This window comes from Lipotes vexillifer, unplaced genomic scaffold, assembly GCF_000442215.2.
Source record: "Lipotes vexillifer unplaced genomic scaffold, Lipotes_vexillifer_v1.1 scaffold545, whole genome shotgun sequence".
Classification (NCBI taxonomy): Eukaryota; Metazoa; Chordata; class Mammalia; order Artiodactyla; family Lipotidae; genus Lipotes; species Lipotes vexillifer.
Genome location: NW_006779129.1, coordinates 163586 through 181479, shown reverse-complemented (window position 1 = coordinate 181479; position 17894 = coordinate 163586). Strand labels below are relative to the sequence as shown.

Below are 17894 nucleotides of genomic sequence, written 5' to 3'. Positions count from 1 at the left end.
ATTCTATTGATTTGAGTCTTCTCCCTTTTTTTCTTGATGAGTCTGGCTAATGGTTTATCAATTTTGTTTATCTTCTCAAAGAACCAGCTTTTAGTTTTATTGATCTTTGCTATTGTTTCCTTCATTTCTTTTTCATTTATTTCTGATCTGATTTTTATGATTTCTTTCCTTCTGCTAACTTTGGGGGTTTTTTGTTCTTCTTTCGCTAATTGCTTGAGGTGCAAGATTCGGTTGTTTATTCGAGATGTTTCCTGTTTCTCAAGGTGGGCTTGTATTGCTATAAACTTCCCTCTTAGAACTGCTTTTGCTGCATCCCATAGGTTTTGAATTGTCATGTCTCCATTGTCATTTGTTTCTAGGTATTTTTTGATTTCCTCTTTGATTTCTTCAGTGATCACTTTGTTATTAAGTAGTGTATTGTTTAGCCTCCATGTGTTTGTATTTTTTACAGATCTTTTCCTGTAATTGATACCTAGTCTCATAGCGTTGTGGTCGGAAAAGATACTTGATACAATTTCAATTTTCTTAAATTTACCGAGGCTTGATTTGTGACCTAAGGTATGATCTATACTAGAGAATGTTCCATGAGTACTAGAGAAAAATGTGTATTCTGTTGTTTTGGGATGGAATGTCCTATAAATATCAATTAAGTCCATCTTGTTTAATGTATCATTTAAAGCTTGTGTTTCCTTATTTATTTTCATTTTGGATGATCTGTCCATTGGTGAAAGTGGGGTGTTAAAGTCCCCTACTATGATTGTGTTACTGTCGATTTCCCCTTTTATGGCTGTTAGTATTTGCCTTATGTATTGAGGTGCTCCTATGTTGGGTGCATAAGTATTTACAATTGTTATATCTTCTTCTTGGATGGATCCCTTGACCATTATGTAGTGTCCTTCTTTGTCTCTTCTGATAGTCCTTATTTTAAAGTCTATTTTGTCTGATATGAGAATTGCTACTCCAGCTTTCTTTTGGTTTCCATTTGCATGGAATATCTTTTTCCATCCCCTTACTTTCAGTCTGTATGTGTCTCTAGGTCTGAAGTGGGTCTCTTGTAGACAGCATATATATGGGTCTTGTTTTTGTATCCATTCAGCCAATCTGTGTCTTTTGGTGGGAGCATTTAGTCCATTTACATTTAAGGTAATTATCGATATGTATGTTCCTATTCCCATTTTCTAAATTGTTTTGGGTTCGTTATTATAGGACTTTTCCTTCTCTTGTGTTTTTGTCTAGAGAAGTTCCTTTAGCATTTGTTGTAAAGCTGGTTTGGTGGTGCTGAACTCTCTCAGCTTTTGCTTGTCTGTAAAGGTTTTAATTTCTCCATCAAATCTGAATGAGATCCTTGCTGGGTAGAGTAATCTTGGTTGCAGGTTTTTCTCCTTCATCACTTTCAGTATGTCCTGCCACTCCCTTCTGGCTTGTAGAGTTTCTGCTGAGAGATCAGCTGTTAACCTTATGGGGATTCCCTTGTGTGTTATTTGTTGTTTTTCCCTTGCTGCTTTTAATATGCTTTCTTTGTATTTAGTTTTTGACAGTTTGATTAATATGTGTCTTGGCGTATTTCTCCTTGGATTTATCCTGTATGGGACTCTCTGTGCTTCCTGGACTTGATTAACTATTTCCTTTCCCATATTAGGGAAGTTTTCAACTATAACCTCTTCAAATACTTTCTCAGTCCCTTTCTTTTTCTCTTCTTCTTCTGGAACCCCTATAGTTTGAATGTTGGTGCGTTTAATGTTGTCCCAGAGGTCTCTGAGACTGTCCTCAGTTCTTTTCATTCTTTTTTCTTTATTCTGCTGTGCAGTAGTTATTTCCACTATTTTATCTTCCAGGTCACTTATCCGTTCTTCTGCCTCAGTTATTCTGCTATTGATCCCATCTAGAGTATTTTTCATTTCATTTATTGTGTTGTGCATCATTGTTTGTTTCATCTTTATTTCTTCTAGGTCCTTGTTAAATGTTTCTTGCATTTTGTCTATTCTATTTCCAAGATTTTGGATCATCTTTACTATCATTATTCTGAATTCTTTTTCAGGTAGACTGCCTATTTCCTCTTCATTTGTTAGGTCTGGTGGGTTTTTATCTTGCTCCTTCACCTGCTGTGTGTTTTTCTGTCTTTTCATTTTGCTTATCTTACTGTGTTTGGGGTCTCCTTTTTGCAGGCTGCAGGTTTATAGTTCCTGTTGTTTTTGGTGTCTGTCCCCAGTGGCTAAGGTTGGTTCAGTGGGTTGTGTAGGCTTCCTGGTGGAGGGGACTAGTGCCTGTGTTCTGGTGGATGAGGCTGGATCTTGTCTTTCTGGTGGGCAGGTCCATATCTGGTGGTGTGTGCTGGGAGGTCTCTTGTGGACCAGTGTCCTGAAGTTGGCTCTCCCACCTCAGAGGCACAGCACTAACTCCTGGCTGCAGCACCAAGAGCCTTTCATCCACATGGCTCACAAGAAAAGGGAGAAAGAGTAGAAAGAAAGAATTAGTAGAAGTAGAAAGAAAGAAAGAAAGAAAGAAAGGAGGGAGGAAGGAAGGAGGGAAGGAAGAAAAAAAAAGAAGGAAGATAAAGTAAAATAAAATAAATTAAGAGGAAATATATTAAGAGGAAAAAAAACCAAAAATACGGATGGATAGAACCCTTGGACAAATGGTGGAAGCAAAGATTTTGTGAGACAAAATCTCACACAGAAGCATACACATACACACAAAAAAAGGAAAAGGGGAAAGAATAATAAATCTTGCTCACAAAGTCCACCTCCTTAATTTGGGATGATTCGTTGTCTATTCATGTATTCCACAGATGCAGGTACATTAAGTTGATTGTGGGGACTTAGTCCGCTGCTCCTGAGGCTCTGGGAGAGATTTCCCTTTCTCTTCTTTGTTCGCACGGCTCCCAGGGGCTCAGCTTTGGGTTTGGCCCCGCCTGTGCGTGTAGGTCGCAGGAGGGCGTCTGTTCTTTGCTCAGACAGGACGGAGTTAAAGGAGCCGCTGATTCGGAGGCTCTGGCTCACTCAGGCCCGGGGGTAGGGAGGGCTACGGAGTGCGGGGCGGGCCTGCGGCGGCAGAGGCCAACTTGACGTTGCACCAGCCTGAGGCGCGCCGTGCGCGGCATGACGTTGCACCAGCCTGAGGCGCGCCGTGCGTTCTACCGGGGAAGTTGTCCCTGGATCCCGGGACCCTGGCAGTGGCGGGCTGCACATGCTCCCCGGAAGGGAGGTGTGGATAGTGACCTGTGTTCGTACACAGGCTTCTTGGTGGCGGCAGCAGCAGCCTTAGCGTCTCATGCCCGTCTCTGGGGTCCGCGCTGTTAGCCGCGGCTCGCGCCCGTGTCTGGAGCTCCTTTAAGCGGCTCTGGATCCCCTCTCCTCGCGCACCAGGGAACAAAGAGGCAAGAAAACGTCTCTTGCCTCTTCGGCAGGTCCAGAATTTTCCCCGGACTCCCTCCCGGCCAGCCGTGGCGCACTAACCCCCTGCAGGCTGTGTTCACGCCGCCAACCCCAGTCCTCTCCCTGCGCTCCGACCAAAGCCCCACTCGCTCCGGCGCGGGAGCAGACAAGCCTCTCGGGCTGGTGAGCGCCGTCGGCCCCGATCCTCTGTGCGGGAATCTCTCCGCTTTGCGCCCCGCACCCCCGTTGCTGCGCTCTGCTCCGCGGCACTGAAGCTCCCCCCCTCCGCCTCCCGCAGTCTCCGCCCGCGAAGGGGCTTCCTAGTGTGTGGAGACCTTTCCTCCTTCGCACCTCCCTCCCACTGGTGCAGGCCCCGTCCCTATCCTTTTGTCTCTGTTTATTCTTTTTCCTTTTGCCCTACCCAGGTACGTGGGGGGGGGGGCGGGTTTCTTGCCTTTTGGGAGGTCTGAGGTCTTCTGCCAGCGTTCAGTAGGTGTTCTTTAGGAGTTGTTCCACGTGTAGATGTTATTTATGGTGTATCTGTGGGGAGGAAGGTGATCTCCGCGTCTTGCTCTTCCGCCATCTTCCCGGAAGTCTATATCGGCATGTAGCCTTTTGAGTCTGGCTTCTGTCACTTAGCAATATGCGTGTAAGATCCACCCAGATTGCTGTCTGTCAATAGCTTGTTCCTTTTTACTGCTGATTAGCATTCCATTGTGTGGATGCATCATCCTTTCTTTATCCAATCACCAGTTGAAGGACCTAAGTGTTTCCAGTTTTTCCATTATGAATGAATTTTTAATTAAAAAATTTTGGGAACTTCAGGAGAAATGTAATTCTATTTTTCCATTGTTGTTTTAGGTGACATCACTCAAAAAGGATATGAAAAGAAAAGGGGAAAGCTGCTTGCACGTTATGTACCACTCACTCAAGGTAAGGTCAGCATGCGTCTCATAAAACCGATTTAAAATTTGATTTTAGAGCTTGACATTGGTAGTGTCATATTTTATTGAGAAGGTCTGGGCAAATAACGTGTCTACTATAAAATTATAAAATCCAAAGGCATAGAGTATAATTTATATCTCTGGTTTGGTGTAGATTTCATTCCCAAATAGGATTTCTTTTATTTTTATGATCATAGACCATGATTATTTTTATGGTTAAGTAAGGAACGTTTCCTTACTTACATTTGGAACAAATATTATAAAGATGTCAGTTCTTCCCACCTTAGATTGATCTGTAGAGTGCACATTCAGTGTTTCAACAGAGTTGTTGGGGGTGGAATTTAACAAGCTAATTTTAAAATTTATATACAAGTTTGGGACTTCCCTGGCAGGCCGGTGGTTAAGACTCTGCCCTTCCACTCCAGGGGGTGCAGGTTCGATCCCTGGTCAGGGAACTAAGATCCCATGTGCTGTATGCGGCATAACCAAAAAAAAAGAAAGGTTTATAAAAAAAAAATGTGTATACAAGTTTAAAGGGCCAAGGGATTCAAAATATGATAAAAAAGAAGAATGAGGTGGGAGGATTTGCTGATTAGGATATGAAGAGTTAATATCAAGCTGTCATCATTAAGGCAGCCTGGTTTGGCACAAGGGAAGACAGCTAGATTGCAGAGCAGAACATGGGCCCAGACAGACGTGCACCGCTGTGGAGACCAGGCTTATGGTGGAGGTGCTGTTGCCGCTCCCGGTGCTGGCACAGTTCCTTAAGACACGGAAACCAGATATTAAGGGCCTAAATGAGAAAGGCAAAAATTATAGCACCTTTGGAAGATCACACAGGAAAACTGTCACCGTCTCTAAATAGGAGAGGTTTCTCAAGTCCCTAAAGGTACCAATAAGCAGCAACTGTAAAGGAGAAAATTGGTAAATCGGGGTGTGTTAAAGTTAAGAATTTTATTTTATCACAAGTTCCCCATAAAGATACTAAAGACAAGCCACAGCGTGGGAGGAGATAATCCTAGCACAAATAACAGGAAAAGGACTAGTTTTCCGAGCCTGTAAAGCAGCAGTGTCAGCAGAGCCCTTTGCGATGGTGGGAATGGTCTGTAGCTCCACTGTCTGGTACACTGAACAGTTGCCACGTGTGGCTCCTGAGCACTTGAAGTGTGGTAGTGTGACTGAGAGACTGAATTTTTAATTTAATTTTAATTAATTTAAACTTTAAAGAGCCAGAAGGTCCCCCAACATGATTTTTTAAAAAGCCCAGTAGGAAAGTGGGCTAAAGACTTGAGTAAGTATTTTATTGGAGGAAACCCTAATAGCCGGCAAGCAAACGAAAAGATACTTACCTAAGCTTGGTAGCAGTCAGAGAGATGCACATTAAACCATGACCCACCTTGGGTTGTTGGAGAGGATTCAGACGGGTGTGCACAGCTCATGGGACCTGGCAGAGCTGCAGAAGTGCAGAGGCAGCTGGCAGCTGTCCTTCAGGGACATGCGTGCCCTGGAGAAACTCTGGATGCCTGCACCCTGTTCTCGTTCTGTGCACAAGAATGTTCATTGTTTTCCCTCAACTGCCAAGTGCTCAAACGTCCGTCAGCAGGATGCATACGTGTGTCAGCAAGGATGAATCTCATAAACGTAACGGGGAGTGATAAAACGATTACACGGGAATATAGCCTGTAAAACTAAAAAAGCCACCGAACTGCCACTTCTCAAACCTTTTTGTAGCTGGTAAAGAAAGAGGAGGAGGGAAGTGGTCTTCCCTGAAGTGAGTGTGGCATTTCCGTGTGTGTGGAGTGAGATTGGAGGGGGCCACAAAGAGCTCTAAGGCACATGAGTGTTTATTTCTTAACCGCTGCAGTTGTTACATTGAGTTTTTTTCTGTATAATAATTTTTGAACTGAATACATGCTTTATTCTGCCTGTATCGGTATGATATATTTTACAATAAATCAGTAACAAGAAGAATACTGAGGAGGTGCTTTATGTACTGACATTCATCCATCAAAATAAAGCAAAAACAAGTAAAATTGAGTACAATTGGAGGAAACTATTAAAGAAAACAGCTTGAAGCCCATTTGCCACGCATCAACAGCAGCTGTCCAACGAGGCGTTCATGTGCCATCATACTTCCTTTCCTCAGCGGCAGCCGTGCCCGCCAGGCCACTTCCAGGCCCTCCGTTGGGGTGGCCAGTGCCTGTGCAGCGTCACAGACAGACAAGGCAGGCGAGTGTTAGAGAGCACAGCGTGCCATCCTTGCACAGGTGCTGTTATTTTATACCTTGAAAACCTAGGTGACTCCTTACCTAGCTCTTAGAATTAGTAAGAGCTTTGGTTTGATAGGAGACAGATATGCAAGAATCAATAACTTTTCTCTGGCAATATTGCTCTTTATAAAACAACTCACGTTTGTAATGGCAATAAACCATCAAACGTTTTTAATACATTTAGCAAGAAAGCCACAGACCTGTGTTAGGATCATGCAGTCCGTTTGAAAGAAATAACCAAGACCCTAAAATATGAAGAAATATACCAATATCCTAAATGGAAAAATTTAATATTATAAAAGTAGTAGTTTCCAAATTAATGTGTGAGCAAAATGTAGTCCATTCTGAATACCAGTGGCTGATTTTTTTTCCCTGAAACCTGGCATTGGAAGTAATAACCCACTTGAAGGAGAAAAGTTCTTCAAGTAGCCAGTACATTTTTGGGAAGGAGCCAGTGAGAAAGGCCTGGGCTTCATGGTGTTCAGCCCGCTCGCGTGCACTTGATAGTCCCAACTGGAGGGCGTTGGTGGACGGCGTGGAAGGCCCAACACTGTAAGAGAGGGGTGTCTAGAAACGATTCAGGACAATTCAAAGGAGGGAAGATTTATTTAGTAACCGGCGCCATCCCTTTGGAGGCAACGGTGGGGCGCTCTTCCTGTCCACCATTAGCGAACGTAAGCTTTAGAAGGATTAAAGCTCTAAATATGTTTGTAATTATAAAATACTACAAAACTCCAGAGAACATTTGAATAACCTTTGAGTGGGGGTTACAAGATAGGAGCCCTGGAAGAAAAACAGGTTGTGATTGTCTCCCTAGAAATGAAAACTGCAGAGTGATTGCAACCAGCCGGCCATGGCCTGGGGGGCGAGCACAGCCCAGGGTGGTGCCTCCAGCTGACCCGAGGCTTTCTGCAGGTCACTTGGGGGGGCTCCTTAGCTGGATAGAATTAACAGAAATTCAAAGAAGAGGACATACGGATGGGCAATAAACAGTAAAGTATGTTCAACCTCACTAGCAGATACGGGAATGCAAATTAGTGAACCATTTTTCTCCTGTCAGATTGGCAAAATTCTAAACCTTATAACATCCATCGCTGACAAAGATGTGGGGAAATGGCACATTGCGGGAGTGCGAATTGCTGTGACCTTTCTGAGAAGTTCTCTCTTGATACCTGTTAAAAATATACCTACCCTTATCCAGTGATTTCCTACTGGGCTTTGTATCTTCGTTGAATAAATGAATCGATCTCAATAAAAGCACTGTATTTTGGAATAAAACTGTAAGGATGTCCATATGCATATATGTCACTTAGCAGCATGCCTGGTTATAGTCTGTAACACGTAAGATTCTGTGTTCTCTGTTACGGACTCTAAAGAAATTTTATCCAGTCACAAGAAGCAAAAAGCCAGAAGCAGTGCTGACCAGTATTGCTGTATGTCACGTATGTGTATGTGTGTATATGTTCACACTTTGAAGAGCTGAACATGGATTTCCAGGGGGTGTCGCTGTCCTCTCGTGCTGCATAACTGTCACCCCAAACCTGGTAGGTAAAACAACAGCAAGAGCAGCGTTTTGCCCCCAAACCTGCAGGTTGGCCAGGCTCGGAGGGCAGCTCCTCCCTCCCTGCCTGGTGTCCTGGGGGCTCCTCAGTCACAGGGGTGGCGTTGGTGCCGGGAGGCTTGGGCAGCCGAGCGCCCGTGGCCCCCGTCCCCTTTGTCCTCTCTGTGTGTCGTCACAGAGAACTGGGGGCCAGGTGGCCTTTCATGAGCAGCGTTGGAGGTCAGGACCCACCCGGGCCCAGGTGGGGATAGGCTGCTGCTTTTTGGGCAGTGATAAGGGCTGGGAGCCCTGGAGGTGATTTTTCGGAGACATCTTGAAACAAAGGCTGAAACACTGAACAGATTATTTTGATGAAGCCCAGCTGAAGGCTTCGCTTTGTGCTCTTCTCAGATGCCAGCAAACTAGGGCTCAGGCCACACTGGCTGCATGCTCGTGCGCCGTGGCACGTGGCGTCCGAGGGCCTGGGTGTCGGGGCTGTGGGCGTGAGAGCCCGGGGGGCTGCGACGGGGCGTGGAGAGCCGGCCGGCCGCCTGTCGGGGTTGGTCGGCACCCGTCTTCGTCCCTGTGTCTGAGGGCGGCTGGCAACACCCCCAGTGATGGCTTTGTGGGCTGTTTCCCACTGGGCTTGCTGACACCAGGGACACTGAGGGGGAGGGAGAGCCGGCCCTAGAGAGCCGGCCCCGCGTGCGCACGTGCCCAGCTCGGGGCCCAGGACAGCTGGGTGCCGGTGGGCAGTGAGGCCGCGGGGCTGCGCTGGGCTGTGGGCGGTGGGACTGGAAGCGGACATTGACATCTACGCCCTGACCTCCAAATTCAGGGTCTTCTGGTGTTGGGGCCACCACAGTGTGCGTGGTCATGCAGCGGGTGCTGTGCAGCAGCGGACGGGAAGCGTGGGCTGTTTTACATGGGTTTTTCCATGATTGGAAAAGCAAATTGTTCACAGCAGGTGCTCCTGTAAAACTGTGTTTCAGGAGTAGATCCATCCCTACAAGCAGAGACTAGGATCCCCGGGCCCTCACAAGCCACGGCCCCCGCGCCTGAACAGCAGAAGCCGAGGCCCAGCCATGCCCGGGACGAGTGCTTCAGGTCAGGTAGGGACCAGAGGCCTGCAGGCCTCTGCTTGGACACCGCGTCTCCGCTGAGGAAATTGTTTTCTTTCTCTCTTTTTTTTAAACTTTTTATTTTATATTGGGGTATAGCCGATGAACAATGTTCTGATGGTTTCAGGTGCACAGCAAAGCGACTCAGCTGTACATATACATACACGTATCCATTCTCCCCCAAACTCCCCTCCCATTCGGAAATTATTTTCACTTGAACCATAACTTACCACATCATATTTTTCAAGAAAAAAATATAACTTCCATATAATATAGTATGTTTTAATGTAGCCTGGAGTGTAAGTGTTCTCTTCTTAGGGGATGCTTATAGGAATCTCAGGAGAAAGCTAAATCTTCCTTCCCCCATTAGAATAATTTCTGTAAATGTTTGTGTCCATTTTTCTACCTAGATCTTTGGGGTTGATATTGGTAGATTTGTGCATCAAGGACTGCTTTACTACTGTAGGTGTTTTAGTATTTTTTTCTTTCTCTAATTTTGGAGATTTCCTTCTAATTAGATTTCTGCCACTCTGTCAGTGCTTTTATAAATATTTAAATTTGTCTCTGATATTTTATTTGAATCATCAGGACATCCATTGAAAATATTTGTGCTTTCAATTATAGATTACATATGGATAACTTTTGAACACTCTTTTGCCTGTTTAACATTTTCACCATTGTGTGGTTGTATATTTCCTTTATATTTAAACTCTCTCAGTAAACCTTTGTATAAAGAAAAACTTTCAAGAGAGATAAAGAAATGGCCGTTTTGTTTTAAGAATACCTAAAAAGAACGTTAAGATTTTAAATGTTATGTCAACATGGGAGTGTGATGAAGTGATTTGAGAAATTTTGATCAGATAATTTCTTACCAATTTAATATACATTTTTAAAAACTTCCTCACGCTGATAATAGTTTCTTTTCTGATTACATTAATGATACATGTAACATAGGATATTAGAAACGGCCCCATCAACATTCCACTGACACCGTCTTCTTTAGCCCTGGGTACAAAAGCACACGCATGTACACGCGCCGTAAGTAGGGTCACCAGAGGTCTCCTTCCTGTCCCTGCCTGTCCTCATCTCCCTGCTCCCTGTTCCCCCCCGCCCCATTTCCATGTAACTGACGTTGATGACCTGCTTTCTGCCCTGGTGAACTGTATCTGGTTCTCATTCTTTACTTTCTGAAAACAAGACCTTTATCATTAATGTGCTTTGCTCATGTTTTCCCTGAGGCTTTGTCTTCTCTTTGAACTCTCTTACAGTGGCTTTTGTAGCAGAAGTTTTTAATTTTAATGAAGTCCAGCTTATCAGTTCCTTTTCATGAATAGTGCTTTTGTTCTCGCATCTAAGAAATCTTTGCCAAACCCAAGGTCACAAAGATTCTTACCTGGGTTTTCTTCTAGCAGTTTTGTAGTTTTAGGTTTTACCTTTAGGTCTATGATTTAGATTTTAGTTAATTTTAGTATGGTTCAAGGTATGGCGGACAGCTTACTTTTTTGCATGTGGTAATCCCGTCGTCCCCGATGCCCTTGCTCCTTTGTCTAAAAGCGGTCGCACACATGTGACTCTCTTTCTGGACTCTGTTCTATTCTGTTGATGTATTCGTCTGTTGTTATGGCAGAGCCAGCTCTGTTAATGATTGTAGCTTAACAATCATGGGTTCACATCAGTAGTGTTATTCCTCCAAGTTTATTCCTTACTGTTGTTCCCTTGTATATACTGTGCCTTTTTTCCCTCTGGTACCTTTAAGATTTTTCTCTTTGTCACTGGTTTTGAGTGGCTTGATTATGATGTGCCTTGGTGTAGTTTTCTTTGTTTCTTGTGCTTGGGGTTTGTTGAGCTTCTTGGATCTGTTGCTTTATACCCTGTAATGTTGATATTGTCTAGATTTTTAGTTGTTGGTTGTCTTATCTGTACTTAGGTTTTTGTTTGTTTCTAAGGCAGCAGTAACATTTAAGGTGTGTGCTCAGCCAGTCACAGCCAGATCTCTTGCAGGGGCTCCTAGGTTTGTCTCTCTCCTGAGCACTGTCTTTCATGAGTGTTTTCGGTTGTATGTCTGGGAGTATTTTTATTAGACCCTCAAGTTTAAATGATACTTTGGCTGGGTATAAAATTCTAGGTTCAACACTCGTTTCTTCAGCTGTGTTGCTTTCTTGCACCCGGTGTTTACTACTGAGTAAAGTCAGTCTGTTTCCTGATCCTTCAAGATGATTTGCTCTTTCTCTCTGGAAGCTTTTAGGATTGACTGGCTGTCTTTGATATTTGTAAATTTTATTTTAATACTCCTAGGTGTGAATTTTTCATCTTTCCTGATACTACCCTATGAGCCATTTTACTATAAGGTTTCTAAATGCTTTCAAAACATTTTGTTGGGGAAAATTTGAACACGTACGAAAGTGGACTTGGTGGTGTGATGAGCCCCAGACTTGTCCAGCCCCCCCAGTTCCTGCCATGCTCAGGCTCAGTCTTGGCTTCTTCATCAACCCCCTGCTTCCTCCCTTCCCATGTGATTTTGAAGCACATCTCAGAGATCATGTTATTTCATTTAGAGGTCATAATATTCTTGGCTTCTGTATCTGAAAAGAATGCATGTTAGCTCTAAAAGATAATGCCATTGTCACAAAATAACTAACAATAATTCCTTAGTATCAAATACCCAAATGTTCCTGTGGTTTGAAAAAAAAAAACAGTTTATTTGGACCCAGGATCCAAATGTGGTTGCACATACCTCAGGTGGCTGATGTGTGTTTCCACCTTCGATAACTTGGTCTTGGGGCCTGGGCTGTGGTCCGGCGGCTCCATGGCTCCAGCAGGTCACTTAGGGTTCTGTGTTCTCTCATCAAGAGGCACTGCAGGCCTGAGTCTCTCTCCTCCTTGGGATGCTGGCAGACCCATTTCTTCATTAGGGTGGCAAAATGGCTGGACTGCTTCTATGGAGAGAAACTTGTGCTCGCTCACCACAGGGCACAGGAGAGCCTGGAGAAACGCTCAATTCTTTCCATCTGTTTACTCCTTTTTAAAATAATGGGTTAGGTCACCGGCATCCTCCAAAGGCAGCTAATTACTTTTGCTTCCTCTCTTCCTTCCTTTCTTTTCTTTTATCTTGTTTTTTAGCATTGTAGTTGATATTCAGTCCTTCTAGCATTTATCCTTGGTGATGTTCCAACTGCCTCATCTTTATGAGCCTTTGGGAGCGTCTCCACACCGGCTCTGGCATTTGGGTCACTGGGCCATGTACTTATGGCTGTTAGGATGCAATGCTCCAGGCTCCCCTGTGTGCTCCCTGCCCCCACCCTAGAATCCACCATGTCTCAGGGTGCTTGCAGTGAGGATGGTACTTTTAAGACCACAGTCTGGGTGGTAGGGATGCTCATTGCTATCGGGCTTGTCATCATTCCTAGACATTCTTAGGGACAGAGGTTAAGACATACTATCTAAAGATAAAATGCCACGTGTGTTCACACTGAAAATTTTCACTCAGATTCAGGACTGCAGGGTTTTCCTTCACTTCTTTGGTCTCTGTTTGTGTCTTGTTCACCTCACGAGTGTCTTGGTCTCCAGGGAGGGGCGATAGAGCGAGACCGTCAGGCCCCTCTTTGCTTGCTCTCTCACACTCAACCACAAGCGTGGCAGTGTGGCGGGGCCCCCGTGACCACCAGCAACAAGACTGCAGGAGAGCCTGCGTTCCCTGTGTGGTTCTGCCGTCCTGGGGCTTGTCTGGGGTAGCAGCTTGACGGTCTGACCACAGGGCTTTAGCGCCACTTGGAGTGGTTTGTGCCACAGTCAGAGCACATTAGGTTCATGTTTCATTTTATTTTCAGTTTGGGGGATTTCTTCTTTTTGATTTAAATGTGAAAGTCTTTCCAAAGTCAAATCCACAAGCCGAGGAATATTTATGGAAATCTAGGACCAATGTGTGGGACCCACGTGTAGGCTGAGCTTGTGTTCCTTTTACACCCAGTGAAAACAAATAAAGACGTGAACCGTGGTTTTGTTACTTCATAAGGAATCTTGTAACACGTGTTTTTGTTGCTCTTCTTTCCATGCAGATGTTCATACCGAGGCCGTGCAGGCAGCTTTGGCCAAATACAAAGAGAGGAAGATGCCCATGCCTTCCAAGAGGCGCTCCGTCCTCACACACACGGCCTTGGAGGCCTACACGCCCCCAGGTACTGGGCAGGGTCACGGTGGCCTGGGAGGGGTTTCCCGTTGGGGCGGCACAGCCTCCGACTGTAGTGGAGAGAGAGAGAGAGAGAGAGAGAGAGAGAGAGAGAGAGAGAGAGAGAGAGAGAGAGAGAGAGTGTGTGTGTGTGTGTGTGTGTGTGTGTGTTGGGTGTGTGTGTGTGGGGGTGCAGGCTTGCTTTCTACAGGACATCTGTGTAGATTTTAATTTTTTCACTAAGATGCAGTTTGTATCTTTTAGTAAAGAGAGGAACCTGGAGTACATGCTTCATGGAGTGACAGAGTTCCCTGAATTCAGAATTCTAAAATTATTCTCATCTCATTAGCTATTACTTGTTATGTTGTTACCAGGCCTTAAATGGGAAAGAATAAGGCTATTTGGAGGGTTATTTATTTTGTTATTGTGCTTTTGTTGTCGTGACCATTAGAAATGAAAACTTTTACGTGGAATCTCTCTTCAGGATAGTTAGTATGTCTTAAGTTTCTTCGAAAACCCTGTCCCGGTGCTTGAGAGCACGAGGCTGCTGCCTGTCTGGTTATTTGAGTCATGAAACTGGTGACGTGCATGTTTGGTTTGAAGACATGGTAAAAAACCAAGCACACCAGGTCTGCAAGATAAGCATAGCATTTCGGAGATGCTTCCTCACTTAAAAGAAAAAGTTTATGTTGTTGAAAAAAGTCTTAGAATTGGCTGTCAAATTCTTGTTTCTACTGAATATAACTGTAGATACTACCCAGTTTTTAAAGAACTTACTGATAACTGTGAAACCCGTGATAAAATGCAGTCCTGCTGACTGGATGAAACCAGAACTCACCTCACATTCCTTGCCCGAGGTGGTGGTCTCAGGCAGGGGCTCTTTTCAGAGCTCAGTCACGTCTGCTGAGGGGAGGCAGGTGCCCTGGGGGTGGACTCCCGGGACCCAACAGCACGCGCTGAGGCCATCAGGCTTGCGGGTGGCTGCGCCTCCGGGCATGGCGCCCTGAGACCGAGCCTCCGGGGAGCCCGGCCGTGGGGCTCAGGGCCGGTCAGACGGAGGCCCTCGTGGACCCGCGGGCGCGGCTGTGCAGGGGCCCAGGGCACGGGCCGGCTGGGGCTAGTGGGGACTCCGACCCGGAGGACGCCCCTCTCATGCCTATCCTCGTTATTCTGACCACAGACCCGTCGTCTGCCTCAGAAGACGAGGGTTCTTTACGGCGGCCCGGGCGACTGGCCTCCGCGCCACTCCAGAGCCACGCTGGCGTCGCACCCTGGCTTGACCAGGCCGTTCAGGGCTCGCCCGCCTCCTCCGCCGCATCCTGCACCTCATCTCGCCCGGGAGGGCGGCCTGCCGCCGTGCCCAGTGCCGCCGCCGTGCCCACAGGCCCCGTGGCCCTCGCCCGCGTAGGTCGGTACAGCCGCAGGGGCCCCTCCAGGCAGGGGAGCCCCCGCGCCCAGCCAGACGCACCTTTTCCTTTTTCTACGGAAAATGTCCTTTCGGTAACAAAAGTGGTTCCTGATGCTTCTGTGGTTTGGCAGCCCCAGCCAGACCCTGTGGTATGTGGGCCTCCCTCGGGGTCCCTGATGAGTGCCTGGTGTTTCCGCTCTGGAGGGGGCGGCCCACACAGGTGGATAGTCCCTGACGATCGGGGGCCTGCCGCCTGCATGCGGTCCCCGCCTTTGCTCCTTCCTTGTGTGTACAGCTGGAGCCCTCAGTTGTCCCTGCACTGGGCATCCCGAGGCGGGGCTGGGGCTGCAGCCACCGTCCGGCTTTTCTTCCTCCACATACCAGGGTTAGACAGCCCTCAACCTGAAAAGAGATGTCAGTCAGAGCTCAGTCATACGGGTGCCCAGACCTTTTCCAAGTCACCCAGCCCTTTAAATTACATTAACCTTAGGGGCTTCCCTGGTGGCGCAGTGGTTAAGAATCCTCCTGCCAGTGCAGGGGACATGGGTTCGAGCCCTGGTCCGGGAAGATCTCACGTGCCGTGGAGCAACGAAGCCGGTGCGCCACAACTACTGAGCCTCCGCTCTAGAGCCCGCAAGCCACAACTACTGAGCCTGCGCTGTAGAACCCACGAGCCACAACTGAGCCCGCGTGCCACAGCTACTGAAGCCCATGCACCACAGCTACTGAGCACACGTGCCACAACTACTGCAGCCTGCACGCCTAGAGCCCATGCTCCACAACAAGAGAAGCCACCGCAATGAGAAGCCCGTACGCTGCAGTGAAAGTAGCCCCTGCTCAATGCAATTAGAGAAGTCCCACGCACAGCAATGAAGACCCAACGCAGCCAAAAATAAATAAATAAATAACATTAATCTTAGAAAGGAAAACATTGCAAGCCTTTCACCGTTTAAAGTCATATTTTTAAAAGCAAAATTAGTAACGTAGCTGGCATGCAAAGCCCATATACATTCTTGCACGAGTACCTTAAAAAAGTGTACTTCTCAGATGGTGCATCAGTATTGCCGGGGTCATCTGAACACCCTCTTCCTTCCAGGTGTGGAGGGAAGAGCTAAGTCGCGTGATTGCAGCCTGCCTGAGACCACACAGCTGGCTGTGCTGGAGCCAGGGCTGGCCCACAGTTTTCTGATTCCTGTTCATTTTCTTTGCTGTTAGCTGCTGTTCTGCTAAAACCAAAATGGTGCATCAGAGGTGTGCCCATGACTGACCAGTGTTTTGGGTGGGGTCCCAGTGGGTTAACACACCCCAGGCAGGCCCAGGTCTCAGGTGCTGAACTGCTTTTATGTAAGATCTTGGTCATTTGGCTGGACTGGGCATTGTAAGTGACTGACGTCTTCCATCTCTGGCCTCTGTGGGCCCATCAGGGACGCTCTTTGTTTGTCATTGGCTGTGCCACTGCAGACGTCTGCACATTTCTGTGGAGCTCGTGCTGTGAGTCTTAGGTGAGAACTCAAGACGCCTCGACCTGCTTCCGGCAGGTGGAGGAGCCTCCAAGACCGCCGGGGTCGGGCTGTCAGGACTGTCCTGGGGAGTTTGCGTTACGAGAAAAGGCTCCTTTGGAAACAGCCTGCCAGGATTGTTTTGGTAGCTTTCCTGGGGGTCCTAAAATGGCTGGTGGTTATAGCCCGCCTGCCCTCACGGGGGTTTACAGTGGAGGGCTTGAAAACAGCTTGAGATGGATATATTTTCCTGTTTGTCATGGCGATGTCACATTTTAGAAATACACAGGTACCTCCGGTGTGAGGAGAGCGGTAGCGTTTGAATGTTCTTTTCGCTTAGTTCAGCTTCCCGAAGCTCTCTTCTGCATTCGACGGTGAGGGGAATAGGGCAGAGTTTGCTTGTATCAGCCGTTGGCGAGCTGTCATAAACATGGCTTCCTGGTGGGTTAGAAATAGAAGCGTATTTAGCGTGAGAAATTGACCACAGTTCAGAATGTTTAAGCAGACAGCCCTCGACTCCTCAGGGTTGTGGGGTGTTTTGAACGTAAGGTGTGTTTGAGTGGGCGTCTCCATCGCCGGAAGGTCCTGGCTGTAAAGACTTACAGGTGGGTTTGTCACCTCTGTGGGTGGAGGACTCCTGGTGTGCAGCTGTGGCTGAGGCCACTCTTCTCGCGTCCTGCTCGCCTGGCCTCACGTACACATTGTGTGATTCATTCTAGTAGATTCTAAACATCTTAACTCGGGCTCTACTTGGTACCTTACTATTGTTTGTAACCTTCATATGCTACCTGTTTGACCTGAATTTTTAAATCTGAAAAATACTCCATTTCCCTCTCCTTGTTATAAAAACCACCCTTTGCTTTAGTTTCTGACACTAGAGAATTCTTCAATTTGGGCTAAGGAAAGAAGTATAGAAAGAAGATGACTGTAAAAACTTGGAGGCAGAAAATGTTAGGTAAAGGTAATTAAAAATATATATCATTTTCAGTTTTGGGTTAGGAAAATCATATACATAAAACATTTGGACACGAATTAAATACCTATATTTAAAAGCAGTACATTTAATTACAGTAGTTCAGTTTTGTTTTGTTGTAAATTTATTTATTTACTTTTGGCTGCATTGGGTCTTCGTTGCTGTGCACAGGCTTTCTCTACTTGCGGCGATTGGGGGCTACTCTTCATCGCGGTGCGCGGGCTTCTCATTGCGGTGGCTTCTCTTGTTGCGGAGCACGGGCTCTAGGCGCGCGGGCTTCAGTCGTTGTGGCTCACAGGCTCAGTAGTTGTGGCTCGTGGGCTCTAGAGCACAGGCTCAGTAGTTGTGGCGCGTGGGCTTAGTTGTTCCGCGGCACGTGGGATCTTCCCGGACCAGGGCTCCAACCTGTGTCCCCTGCATTGGCAGGTGGATTCTTAACAACTGCACCACCAGTAAGTCCTAGTAGTTCATTTTTATTTTGAGTGTAGTTTGCTTATTTTTATGCAGCTATTTAAGAAACTACTTTGTAGTTGAGATTACCATTTGTACCTTTTTTCATTAATAACTGTTAACATCACTCTTTTTTTTTTTTTTTTTTTT

The 17894-nt window shown here is 46.4% G+C and overlaps 1 protein-coding gene across 1 annotated transcript in view; it reads left to right on the top strand.

Moving 5' to 3' along the window:
* Positions 1-17894, top strand: part of DIP2A (DIP2 acetate--CoA ligase A) — a 96340-nt gene that overhangs the window by 18917 nt on the left and 59529 nt on the right. Inside the window, exons 2-5 of the mRNA XM_007452476.1 lie at positions 4236-4307; positions 9121-9240; positions 13305-13424; positions 14595-14822. Coding sequence (XP_007452538.1) covers positions 4236-4307; positions 9121-9240; positions 13305-13424; positions 14595-14822 — 540 coding nt within the window. The remainder of the gene's footprint in view (positions 1-4235; positions 4308-9120; positions 9241-13304; positions 13425-14594; positions 14823-17894) is intronic.